The following is a 14,562-nucleotide window of genomic DNA, read 5'->3' as shown; positions in this document are numbered from 1 at the left end:
TTAGTATTGAGCATTTTAATATCAGTGGATCCCTAAAAGTAGAAAAAGATGAAAAAGAGACCAAGAATATTGATATCTTAAATCCAGTGCAACATTAGTACTCCTTTATAAATAACATTTAATCTAAAAAATAATAATAATTGTGTGCTTTTGGAAACCTTCAGAGTCCAATAAAGGTTTCCAATCATTTAACATACATTCATCTGCTTACGCTGCAGAGGTAAAACAAACTTTACACTGATTTCATCGAAAAAAGTTTCTCCAATCAGAACGTCGAGATTGAGTAGTCTTCTCTTTCAAATTCAGTGATCAAATTTCCAAAAGATCACACACACACAGTCACACCACCCATCAGCAGTTAAAATAACCACTTGAGTGACCCTGAATTCATGCCTATTTGGTAACTATGCATCCAAATATACAAAGCTTCATATTTGTGCCAGTCTTAAAGTCATTTGATGTAATAGGCTAATACATTAGATTTGCATCAAACATCTAACCTGACACAAAATATATATATTTATAATAGTATATAATTAGAAAATCTATACACTGAAAAGAACATTTTGCATGTTTGCAATATCAGTACACACAAGCGATTCATTATACATTGAAAGCGCAGGTATATGTGTCATCAACCTCCGAATCTCAGCAGACGTAAGAAGACAAGATGAGGTTTAGTATGTAATGACAAATCTCAAACAGACAGACACAAAATGTACAATTATTTCATGATTGTGGCAGGTGATCATAACGTAGTATCTTCTCTTTGACTTTGTCTTTATTGCCCACTGTGCTTCTCTTCATATTCAATAACACAAAAGTCGAGAGGTGTTACCAAATACTCTCGCATCAGAGGAAAAATCCTGCTCTGAATGAGAAGGGATATGAGACAAAACACCTCAGAGATTCAGAGAAATCTACAGTCACCGCTTTCTCTACTGGACGCCCTTTTAACTAAGTAACATGAATACATTTTATTGCAAAAGTGCAATATTGAGCTGTTTGAAAAGGGAAAGCACATATGCGTCTCGGAACGGAGAGTAGTCTGTTTTTGGCCTCTAGCTTCCAGGTAAGACTGGATCGGACACGTGCCTCTGGATTTCTGGTGATCCCTCCAGCGTGCTCGGACTCTCCAGACTGTCCGGGAGCGAAGGGAAGCGCAGGCTTCTACACAGCAGTCCAGGGGGCTGTAGATGAGGTTCTCCGGGGGGATTCAGTCCTGTGGGCACAACCAGCTCTGTCTCTGGGGACATGGACATGGTGTCATTGGAGGCAACTGTTAGATGGATCCCACTAGACAAAGAGTCTGGAGACTTCTCTTTGAAGCTGTCCAAGTCAGGGCTCTGTGGATAAAACAGGTCTGGTTCAATATGCATGACATGCAACAAGTTCACTACAAAGATTCCTCTAGACTGCTGTAAGAACACAGAGATCAGACTAACTGTGACGAGTATCTTAGTTGGTGACAATCACTATATTACACAGAACTCAATTTCTGAACTTACTTGTTTTGTTTTCTTTGTATGTATGGGTTACTTGGGTTGTTACCGACATCTGGTGAAAATTTCATCTCAACATCACCTTTAGATATATATTTACTGAGAAAAATGGTGACGTGTTCAATATTTATTTTACCTGCTGTATATATGTAGTTTTATGAAAAATGAAAAAAAAAAAATAGAATAGAAATATGTGGTATAGAAATAGAAATATAAGAAATATTTCCAAGTTAATCAAGTTAGCCTTCAGGTTTATAATTTAGTTTTATTAATATATATATATTTTAATAATTTATTTTAGCTTTAGTACAAATAACAATTTAAAAGCAAATTTTTAAAACATTTTTTATAGTTTATAGTAACAATTATCTTAGCCTGAAAAAGAGATGGAAATACATTCATTTTTATAGGAGTGGTCTGTTTTGTCCTCATTATCCACCCTATTTTTCCCGTGAGAGAAGACACAGAATTTGTAAATTGAATGTATCTGGCTTCCGGTCTCATCTGCTTCCAGCTAATTTTAGCTGTCCGAAACAACTTGTTTTGCTGCTTGATATTGCAAAAGGTGTGTCTAACCATATTATAGCCTATATAACCTACCTTTTCAGTTGATGAACTGTCATTGATCTGTAAAGATGGCATAGTGCTGTGCGCTGCTGAGGTGTACAGGCTGGTGGGATGACGGGGGTGGGCCAGCAGTTCAGGGGAAACAGCGCTGTAGGCAGGGGGGACAGGTGCCATCTGCCTTTGCAGCAACTGCAGGATCACATTTATATCAGCTGTCATCCTGGTCTCCAGTTAAGAGAGAGAGAGAATGAAAAGTGGAGTTGTAAGACAAATGCAGACTTCTTCATTAAAAGCTTGTTTTTTTATCCTCTGGATATCGGACCTGTTGAGTTGCGCCTGCAGCAGCTCCAGACGCGCCTGCAGCTGACTCGGTCTGTCCTCAACACAGGGGCTGTGATGGTGGTAGCAGGCCTGCACTGCAGAGGAACGTCTCTGGCTCTCTGAGTACTGACTGGCCCTGCGGTCGGGCAAATAGCCGTATAACCCTGACACGTTCAGAGAAGCCGCTGTATGGATCAAGAATGAGTGGAAAGATCAAGAGGAACAGAAAGACACAGAGTAACAGACAAGTTAAAGATGGAGAAGACTAAAATGATTATAAAATATCATAAATTTGCAGATAAAAAAATAAACAGTAGCTAAACACCAATTTGCATACTTCTACCAATTACAAAATGTACATACTGGCTGGCTATGGTAAATTGCAAACTTTTAAAGTTGGCATGAAATTAAAATTCATCCTGTCTACTTTTTAAATGCATGTCTTAGATCTTATGTTTATATGAATAATTATTTTTTGACATTGCCATTTTCAATCAAAATGTCATAACTGGATCTTCCGGTGAAATGACTGAATTCTCTCTGGAGACGTATGCTGAACTTTTTCAATCATTTAATATACTTGACTAAACTTCGCCCCTTTCCTACACGTCATTGTTATGGAATATTATGCAACCCAGGTTCACATGGGAAAAAACTACAGACCTACATTTCTACATGTTTAAAACTCCAAAAATGTACATACAATTTGCTGCCGTTCCAGTTGAAATGAACACTTGTGGCAGTAAAACACCAACAATCTTTATTTATTTTCATACAAATTTTAATTAAAAGGGCAGATTATCAATTAATGAATGTGAAAATGGTTCCTTGCACTATACTATGATATCAGCTGTAAACCACTTATAGTGCATGATTTGTAAAATATTTTAATATTTGCACTACATACCCAGTTTTTCTGACAAAGTAAACTTGCTCGTTAGCGCACCTGGTACAATGCTGCAATTGCAATGCGGAAAGCTTGGGTACAAGTTTCATGAAACACAGTTTGACAAAAAAAAGTTCAAAGCTATGTAGAAATACAGTGAAATGGCGCAAATGCTGTAGCAAAAAATTTTCTTTAACACCATCGTTTGAGTCTAGGGCTTGGTTTATCATAGGGGGAACACAGATATGTATAGGTAGAAGTCACTTCTGATCATTCCTGACACATCGACGCGTCCACCATCTTGGAACAGTCAATGTGTCATCACTCACAATAAAAATCAATGAGTTTTTTCAGGATGCCACCACATTGCGCAGCCTCTGGTTGCAAAAACCACCAAAATTGGAGAAATTAGACAAACTTTAACAGGTAAGAATGTGTCAATTTGTGTTTTTAATATGAATTAACTCAATATTACAGGTTTTTAAACTATAGTGACTTTTAAGCTAATGCCTTCTTCTTGTTGAACTGTGTTAGTTAAGCGAAATCATCTTATCCGTTTATTGCAAATATAGATATGTACATGCATATAACTACTGCAGACACACAGGCAACTGCCTACATATCTATGGATTGTACCATATTTTTTTGAATGTGATAGAGCATTAACATTTTAGCACCACTCACCAGACATTTTATTTCCAAACTGATGCAATACATGCATGAACGTAAATGTAAAGAACAGATATTATTTACACATTTACGTTTATCTGATCTGAGAAAATTAAACACGCTTTTTAGCACCACTCACTAGACATTTCACTTTTGAACTGCTCCAAAACCCTTTTTGCAAAACGGCCCCCACAGGTGCATATTTTTCATGAACTTTGGCTGATAATATCTTCAGCCTACTATGATTTAGGAGACATCGAACCTAATCCTGCTACCTGTGTACGGATGTGACCCTCCCAGTGGTCCTCCCATGGCAGAAGCTGTGCTGTTGCTGGGGGGCATGAGGCTGAATGCAGAAGGTGAGTATTCTTGCATCTCTGTCCCTGACGAGTACATTTCCCCTCGGCCAGATACCAGGGGCTTCATGTCCTCTTCACTGGACAAGGAAGCAGCACTGGTATTGCTGCATAACTGATCCCAGCGAGAGAGCGGTATTGCCCCTCGGTGGTTGCCCACAGGCGAACAGGACTGGACTGGGTATGTGTCCATCCCATCTCGGTCCATCCCATCTTAGTGATTTAAGAGAGAAGAGAGATCAGAATAGTATGTTGTATCATTTTTGTGTCCCTCCTGGACTAGATTAGCACACTTACCAGGTCGATTTCGCTGTAAGGGGTTCCTCCGATGTCTGGGTCGACGGTACCCACAGTCTGAGTCCTCGCTTGGGGTTGCATGCATGATTCTGTCTGCCTGATACACACAAGCTTCAGTAACTCACATAATTACAGGAAACACAAATAATAACTCGCTATTGTCCAAAACACACATTTATTTCCTCTGTATTGTGTGAGTTTGAGTGGCTTACATCTCGAAGGTTGAATGTGATCTCTAGGTTACTCCAGAAGCTGTCGGAGAAATCGGGGTACATGTCCAACACTTCCAGCAGGTCGTCTCTGAGGATCTTGTGCAGGTCACAGTACGTCAGAGCCCTCACGTCCGCACTTGATTTCCCCGGCCTGGCATATAGACTGATGTGCTCCCCAAAAATATCATTCTTACCTACAGTGGAAACAGAAAGAGAGGCAGGAGGAGGAATAATTAGAGGAGAAATATAGAAAGAACAGCATCACATTTGGGTGCCAAATAGACTTGCTGAGTTTTAATACAACATTCAAAAGAGTTCAACCACTAAGGGGCACTATAAAGCTGCACTTTAGTGTGGCTACAGTTTTTTTGGGACCCTACACTGCTGACGGGATGGACCACCCTAGAAAACAGTCAGGAGCAGCAGCAGCATGATCCTCTATGATACGATCCTTTTAGTTCAGAATATTAATCTCCAGTCATTGTTTTAACTTTTATAAGGCAATGTGTTTGTAAATTTAACTGGAATACGTACACTACCATTCAAACGTTTGGTGTCAAATTATTAATACTTTTATTTAGCATGGATGCATTAAACTGATCAAAAGTGACTAGGAAGCCCTTTATAATTCAGATAATAATACAGATCATTTCTATTTGAAATAAATGCTGCTGATTTTAATTTTCTATTCATCAAAGTATATTACAAACAAAAGACAGTTTCCACAAAAATACTAAGCAGCACAACTGTTTTTAACATTGATAATAGTAAGAAATGTTTCTTGAGCACCAAATCAGCATATTAGAATGATTTCTGAAGAAACATGATACTGATGAATTAGATTTTATAAATGGGATTTAAAATAGAAAGCTGTTCCAGCGTCAATTACAATATATGACCATATTACTGATTTACTGGATTTTTTGGGCAAAACAAAGGCAGACTTGCTGAGTATAAGAAACTCATTTCAAATACACAAAAAAATCTTAATAAATACATTTATTTCATAAGCTGAAATAAATGGAGAAAAAAAGCAATATACAGTTACATCAGCTTTCTGAGAAAAACAATAAATAAATTAAAAGTATCAAGCTCAAATCACTAAAAAAATATTTTTGCCTTTACTAAAGTTAAGGCAGCAAGTTCTAGTTTTCAAGCTGGAGTGGGTTGAAATAAAGAAAATCCAAATATAAAACTAGAAAGTAGTCGAACCTAAAATGGCCACGACCACATCCTCTCTGAGGATCTCTATGGAGCCGCGGGAGATGAAGTACAGTGCAGTTAATACGTCTCCACTGTGCACCAGAGTGTCACCGGGTGGGGCATGAGTGGTCTTAAAGCGCATGGCCAGAGCCCGCAGACAGCCCTTGCTCGCCCCCCGGAATGCCTTACAGTTCTGCAGCAGACTGCGGTTCAGATGCAGACAGATGTCAGCCTGCAGACACTCCGGAAAACCCTTCAACACCTGTAGCAGGACATATGAGAAAACGACAACATTATGCAACGTAACAGATGTACACTATTTTTCATATTTGAATTAAACTCCATAAATTGACTAAGGGTTCAAAAGTATATATCAAAACATAAATAATTTTTTTTTTAAACGATTTATTCTTGTGGGTGCTTTATAACACATATGAGGGGTCCGGAAGCCCTCTCACCATACTTTGAACATTATGCAGGGCAGTATATAATTTATAACACATATTAGGTTTATGGATTTAGTATAAGCTTTTTTTGAAAGTTATTTAGGGTGCATTCAGGCAATCAATTTTTATCTATATATAAAAGTACATGTATTACTTCAGGTATATTTAGAGTTTATGTGTGTGTTTGTAACTCACAGCGTTCATGTCAATGCCGTTAGTGTAGGACCAGGCGTGCTGGAAGTACTCTTCTAGTCTTTGTCGAAGGCCTCCTGGGATCTGATGGAACCTGATGAACTCTTTCACACGCAGCATCTGAGTGTGATAGCGAGCTGTTCCCGTTTGGAATAGTTCCCGAGTACATAGCTGACACATTGCCAAAGATACTGGCATACATCAGGGCTGGAAATAAAGAAGAACAAAGATTATCAGCAGCCAAGAGCATGGTGCTAACAAAAGATTTTTTTTAAATTACATTTATAATACATTTATAATATATATATGCAGTTTAAGAAACATTTCTCATTATTATCAGTTGAAGACTTGTTTTTCAAGATTCTTTGATGAATATGAAGTTCAAAAGAATTTATTTGAAATATCATTTTTTTTTTAATATTAGAAAGGACTTTACTGTCACTTTTGATTAATTTCATGTGCCCTTGGTGAATTAAATAATAATTTCTATTACCAAAACTACAAAACAAAACCTGACTCCAAACTTTTAAACAGTAGTATATGTCAATAGTAGCTGAGAAAATATGAAAATTAAAATGAAATTATTATTATTTTTATTTTTTTTACTAAACCTAAGTCACTCTTTCAATCTTAATGACCCCAGACCTTTGTATGTTAATGTATATTAATGTCTAAGTTGTTGAAGCTCCCAGTGAAGCCTTAGTTGTCATGCCTAATATAGATAATGAATGTAGTGCACTTACAGCCAATGAGCATGACACAAATGGAAAAGATCTTCTCAGGGTTGGTGTTGGGAGAGACGTTTCCGAATCCCACGCTGGTCAAACTACTGAAGGTGAAGTACAGTGCAGTTACATATTTATCCTTGATAGAAGGGCCGGAGAAGGAATCGCTGTCATTGTAACGTTTGCCAATCTGGTCAGCCAGGTTGTCCAGCCAGCCGATCTTCATGCCTCCAATACGGGCAGAGCTGGTGCGCTCCACGTTGCCAATGGCATACCAGATGCATGCCAGCCAGTGAGCGATGAGGGCAAAAGTGCACATGAGGAGGAAGAGCACTGCTGCGCCGTACTCAGAGTATCGGTCCAGTTTCCTCGCTACTCGCACCAATCGCAGCAGCCGCGCAGTCTTCAGAAGACCAATCAAAGTCGTGGTTTGAGGCTGGAAGGACGAGTTTGAGAGGATACATTAGTTTGCATGATTGCAACAGAATGATATTTATGACCTCCTCCAAAGGCACACAAAAGGGAATCTCTGGAGAAGCTCTTCCACCTTCTATACACGTAATAAAACTTAACAAGGACTTGAGCTGTCAAACTTAAAAAACATCAAAAAGTCATGTTAAATAGACTGCTGAAGTGATTGCATGGCTTTATGTGAGGAACAAATCACTATTCACCACTCATTTTTCCTCTAGTGAACTGAAGTTATCGAGTCAGTAAGTTGAATTAAAGAATGAATCAGTATGATTCAAGAACAAATCATTCAGACCAGTGTTGTGTTTTCATTTAAAAAGATTCGACTGCAAAGAACAATTTGTTCACAAACTTAGAGATTCAAGACTTAAATTTTGATTTGTTCCTCATACAAATCTATCATATGGTTTAAAGGAACAGCACACCCCCAAAAAATTCTGTAATCATTTATTTGTCATGTTCTTTTAGTATTTATGTATTGTGATGATTTAATTATAAGACATTTTGAGGAATGCTGGTAACCAAAACAAATCAATGGTCCTGACTGACTTCCAAAGTATTTTTTTCTCCTATACTATGAAAGTCAGTGGGGACCATCAACTGTTTCTTCATTCTATTCTTCAAAATATCTTCTTTTATTTTCCACAGAAGAAAGAAACTCATATAGGTTTAAAACAGCTTGAAGGTGAGTAAATGATTGCAGAATTTTCATTAACAGGTGAACTATCCCTTTAAGAAGACTTATAATTAAGTTCACGAGTCAGAATATACTTTCAAGATGCTTTTTTGTAATTTTTCTTCACTTTCTTTTTATGGAAAAAGTGATTAAGGTGTTATTTAAAATTTTACCTTTTCTGTTTCATGGAAAAAAGATATATATGCTTCCAGTATGTTAACTTCTAAACTGTTCTCTTGATATATTATATAATTATACACTTAATTATACACTATATAAAAGAAAAATAAATGACCATAATCAGACTGTTTTTCATGAGATAAAATGGCAGATTTCAAATCCCATACTCCTGTACTTGTTAAGTAGTAAGAACCATTGTATGATAATATTTAAAATGGCACCAGCCCTATTTTTGTGGAAGTGACCTTCACCTTTACTGTATACATCATCAGTAATGCAATATCTACAGGTCGATAGAGCGTTCAGAATAACAAGCGCAATCAACATTATTACGCTGCGATCAATATTTCAGATGATTCATGGACTATTCTAAATGGTTCTTCTAAATTTAGAAAGTTGAACCATTGTACGCTCTGTTCTAGCTGTGCATTTGAAACATAACATTGATTAATATACCACCTAGCTAGCATGTCACAACCCTCACCTCATCTGAACCTGATCTGAAAATGAGCAGGTCGAAGGGAATGGCAGCCACAATGTCTATGAGGAACCAGCCCTTGAAGTAGTGCTGAGCGATGCGAGTGGGATTGCTGACCACCTCGTCGTTGTGGTTGACATAAGTGGTCCTGAAATTGATGAGGATGTCGATTATGAACATGACATCCACCACCAGGTCCACTACGTTGAGGGGGTTGCAGGTGTAGCCGCAGGTGCGCCTCCTCTCGTCCTCCTGCTCATTGAGGAGGAAGGCGGCCGAGTAGGGCGTGAAGACAGCCGTGTAGAGCACCAGGAGCAGGATGATCCAGTCCCATACTGCCTTGAACGGGCTGTAGTGGAGGATGGTCCACTTGTGGATGCGTGGAGCTTGAAGCTTGTACTCAGGAAGCACATCTGCTCCGAGTGACAGTACCTAGGGAGAGAATGAAAGAGAGGGGATAATGAACCACACGATCAGAGGACGTCAAGGGGTGTTTTTAATTGAAATTCAATATATATACTGTATGTGCAAGGGGTCAAGGTCAGCATGGACCACTTCCTGACAGTTTTGCTGGCAGATATTATAACTACACCATCTGGACAGGGTTGTTATTGTTAAAAAGAAACTTAAACTATTAAAAATGTTTTTGCTAATTGAAATAAAGCTGAAATAAAATAAAAAGTTGAAATTAGAAATGCTGTTGAAGTTTAAACATTACAATTACAAAATGAAAATGTACACTTAAACTGAAATAAAAATTCAATTTAAATAGTAATAAGTTAAAAACTAATAAACATGACAAAAGTACATAACATAATTACTAAAAATTAATATTAAAATGAAATTTGTGGATACACAAATAGCATTTTATTTCATTAGTAGATGTTTTCAAGTAGATGGTTTTATTTGAAGGGTTCTTAAAGTGAATGAATGAAATTAGTGACAATAGCTATTCTTCCATTTACCTATTTTGATGCAAATTTTGGGATATTGCATAAAAAGCACTGGATGGAAGTGCCAAGATGAGCATAAAAAGCTTATGCACTCAATTAAGCTGAATATATATATTTTTAATCCAATAACAAGACATGCGCATAAACTACAATAAAAACACATTTACCAAATAAATGACCTTGTGATTGGATAACTGAACTAGCACACCGATCTCATTGCACACCATCCCAAATGTTATTTAATAATTTTGAAATGCCTGAGCCAAAGTCCTTCATCAAAATTATTTGGTATTATCACAGCCCCTAACTGTCTCACACGACTGTGTTCCCAAACATCAGGCAACTGAACACAAGATAACATGACAGCGTTTGTTATTGCACTTCGTCTGCACGCTCTGAGGTGCATGTAGGAAAAAAAGAGACACGCATTTAATACTTTTCACCAGTTTCCTAAGAAGTGACGATTTTATTCTCTTAAACACATGGGATGGAATCAGTGAAGAATTCACAACTTTTTGGAAACCTAGCTAGTGTTGTGAATGCAGAATTATCTAATACAATGATTCAGTCCCCAAAACAAGTGCAATTATACAAACAAACATGCCCACTACTAGGTTTGAGTGTCTATGAGTGACAGTACAAAATGTCAGAAGATACCTCAATAGACCCAAACAAACACGCACAATGCACACCAGATGATATCTTGTTGGCATTTTAAAGAATGCTCTGAACTGTATTGTCATATCCCATTTCAACCCGCACAAGCTTTAGAGATGTACAGACTCTGTTTAAAATGCAGACATCTGTTCATCTTTTATGCTTTTCTCTTCAGTGCTTAAGTCTCCTCTTCACATGTGCCATTATTAAAAGGAAGGGCAGCAGCCACGTCCTAAGACCAGATCAAATTTTAAAGGGCACAGAGTGGAGAAATGCACCATAGGGGGTCTGTCTCTGTTAATCGACCGCACTGCTTGAAGTGGTGCAAATGCAACACTATAGGAAAAGGAACCAATCCGAATGAAGAGTCTCTCCCTCCAAACCTGTATGTTGTTATTTCATTCATTAAACACAAAAGAAGAATTAACTAAACACAATAAATCATAATAATAGACCAATAGTTTTGTGTGACAAACAGAGGAAAAATTAAAGGTACATTATGCAACTTTTGGCGCTCTAGCGGTTAATAAACAAAACTGCAGAAGAACATTGCAGCTTGAGAACGCTGCAACTTCTCTCTGTTTATGGATGAGTCACACAGGTACAGATTTACAATAGTCTGAATATAAACACTTAGGTGTGTACTGTAGTAATTTAGGATAAGACAAAAACACAGATTGGAGATAGATTTCTGACTGTTAACATGGCTCCGATGGCACAGGTTTGATGTCATGATGTTCAGTTAAAAGACACTCAAAAAACCATGACGTTTGATGTTATTGACATCCACCCTCCACCATTCACAGTCAACTACGAATTCAGAATAATTGCATTGTGTTACTGAGAGGCTCTGCAATGGGGTCTGGATCAGCCTCCTCTGTCACGTCACTACAGCTTTCCATTATCTCCCTCTACTCTGATCAAAGATCAATCACTGGCTCATAAAAACAAGGGATCCAAAAGGGGGTTTTCATAGCAAAGCCATAGAAGAACCATTCTGGCTCCACAAAAGAACCTTTCAGTCAACAGTTTTCCTAGTGCAAAAAACATTTTCATCTTAATGGAACCACAGATGCCAAAAAAAGAACCTTTATTTTTTAAAGAATGAAAGAAAGAAAACCTTCAATGTACCATCTGTCAAATAAAGAGACAAAAAGCCCAAAAAATAAATGACCAAATAAACAGAACCAAAATAAAAGACATTATGCAACAAGTATTTTTTTTTAATGTCTAACACATTATGTCAACAAGTACGCAGCAAGCAGTGGGCTATATACAGTATGTATTTGCTGAACTATTTTCTGCTCGAGCTTTCCCCTAATAGAAATCAGTCCTTTAATACACCATTAGCAGCCCATGATTACTGCTCACACACACGACCATGGCAACCACTGGCTGCCATGGAAACTACAAGTTGATCGTTGAACATCAGTCATGTGGAAAAAGTTGGTCGATCTGAAAGAGTTCTTTTAGGATGGAAAACAACTATTTTGTAAGCAAAACAGTAAAGAGCATTAAATGACTATAACGTTTCCATGGTATTCAAATATGTTCAAATGATAATAGTAAAATCACAAACCGAATATTGCACTTTTGTGAATTTCTTGATAAATGAGTATGCACACAGCATTACTTACTTGTCAGCCTTCCTTTTTCTTATATACAAATTTCAGCACACATGACAACCAAATGCAAATCACAGCTTTATGCAGATTGACTGTCAAGTGATGTGATGAGGCATGTATTTTCTTATTTCAGATTGTATGAATGTAATTCAGGGTTTTTACTTTTCTTTAGAGCACAGAATTGACTTTGTTTAAGTAGGTGAATGCCAACAATTTACCTATTTACCTGCCACCACTTACCAACTATTCAAGCTGACATCACAGAAATGTTTGATAAATGTTTCGATCTATTAGCCATATCATTTGCAATTATGTGAGAAAATACCTCTGCATATGTACACATTCATCAAATATTTCTGAATGCAACATTAATGTGCATCCTGCATAAATTGCAGTCTTTACTGACCGGTACGACAATGAGAGGCTCCTTGTCCATGTTCTCCAAGGTTGACTCACAACATCCACAGAAAAACTGTTTCTTCAGAAACAGAAGGAAATAAACTGAATATACTTTAAATAAGAAAATTCATTTCATTCATTCTTACCACACACACACTACACAAACACACCGGATCTAAAGTGAGAAAGAAAGCAGTGCAGGATAGATGGATGAATCCAAGGGAACAAAAAGCTGGATTGCTGAACAAACAGGCTTAACTGCTTAAATGCACCACTTTACAGAAAAAAAATTGACAGGAAAGGGAGTGGTGAGGGAGGGTGTGGAACATTTCCAACAGGTCAAACCAAATGAGACCTAAAAAGGCTGAAAGAGTCTCTCATACTGATTAGTTGTCAAAGTACGGCATGAGAGGTTACTGCTGCTGCCCTTGCCTGTCTAAATCTGTTTGGGAATATAGAAAAAATTATTGTGTTCAAAAAAGATTAATGCATCCACAGGTGCATGGAGCAAGAATACATTTGAAAATCATTGATGATGAAGGTTTATCAAAAATATATGTATTTTTGTTTTTAACGAGCATGGTGAAAAAAGTGCAATTATTGTTGTTATAGTTAACTAAAACTAAGACTGATTTTGTTAATTTATAAAATCTGAAATAAAATCTAATTCAACCACATCTAATATTTATATTTTATAAATATTATGTGAAAACCTGACAGAAAATGACCAATTTTGCTATGCTGCCCCGTTCAAATTACTTTCAAATTACAAGCACAAAAGACTAAAGCAAAAACTAACAAAATTAACTTAAACTAAAATGAAAACAGAATTTTTTTAAAATAAAAGCTTGTTGAAAATGATAATAAATACCCATGTATATATATTATAGTACTATAATACTATACTATAGTACTATAACAATGTGCTATAAGCAACAGGTTCAAACAGGCCAGTGAATAAACATTTCAACCCTAAGCTTTTTTTTCTTCTTTTTTTTCAGTTTTCCCCCATGCTAGTCAGAAATAAATAAATAAATAAATGTATTTGTGGTAGACTTTTGTGCTTTAGTTTTCATTCAGTTTGTGGACAGCGTCTGTCATAGATTTTGCATAAATAATGTAAAATTATTCGTGTTTTTTTGTGTGTGTGTGTGTGTGCATTCCAGAAGTACTAAAAAGCAGAGAGCATATGTTCCAATCAGTATGCCAGCCTTTACAAATACCATTGCTCTGCATAGTATGTAAAATTGTATTGTATTGTGATTGAAAAATTGTAGATGATACAATTTTAGAAGGCAATATAGTTGTAATAAAAATAAATCAGATCCTCACACCCTGAACAGATGATTGCATATAGACCTATAACTTTTTTTTTTGATTTTTTATTGAGAAGTCAAGTGCTTTTGTTTTCGGACAAAGGGTTAAAGGTTTATAAATGTGTTCTAGCTCTAAAAGACAGCCAGGAAGACTGATTACATGCAGGTATCTAACAACAAGTAGATACATGTAAGAGATAATGGATAGTCATTACTGAAAATAAACCCCAACATGTGATCAGGACTCTGACGCAAAGACCATCAGCGTCTGCCTGTACACTATCCAGCTTTACATATGGCTTCTTACCAAATAAATAAATCAGCATAAACTATTAACATTATCTGATGTATAATTCTTTTATAATTTTAGATGTACAGCTATGTTGGGTACATATTTTTAGGATAAATGGTCAATAATGCAGTGTTGCCAT

At 36.8% G+C, this 14,562-nt stretch overlaps 1 protein-coding gene across 1 annotated transcript in view; it reads right to left on the bottom strand.

Moving 5' to 3' along the window:
• LOC109111839 (potassium voltage-gated channel subfamily H member 6-like) overlaps window positions 1–14,562 on the bottom strand; it is a 34,811-nt gene continuing 20,249 nt past the window's right edge. Inside the window, 11 exon segments of the mRNA XM_042720291.1 lie at window positions 1–1,346; window positions 2,103–2,301; window positions 2,392–2,575; window positions 4,221–4,514; window positions 4,599–4,695; window positions 4,811–5,004; window positions 6,023–6,275; window positions 6,655–6,789; window positions 6,791–6,858; window positions 7,395–7,812; window positions 9,188–9,613. Of these exon segments, the coding sequence (XP_042576225.1) occupies window positions 1,062–1,346; window positions 2,103–2,301; window positions 2,392–2,575; window positions 4,221–4,514; window positions 4,599–4,695; window positions 4,811–5,004; window positions 6,023–6,275; window positions 6,655–6,789; window positions 6,791–6,858; window positions 7,395–7,812; window positions 9,188–9,613 (2,553 nt within the window). The 3' untranslated portion in view covers window positions 1–1,061.

The sequence above is a fragment of the Cyprinus carpio genome, chromosome B3 (assembly GCF_018340385.1).
Source record: "Cyprinus carpio isolate SPL01 chromosome B3, ASM1834038v1, whole genome shotgun sequence".
NCBI classification, from domain to species: Eukaryota; Metazoa; Chordata; class Actinopteri; order Cypriniformes; family Cyprinidae; genus Cyprinus; species Cyprinus carpio.
Note: the sequence above shows the minus strand (reverse complement) of the source record. Positions and strands in the feature narration are given on the sequence as shown.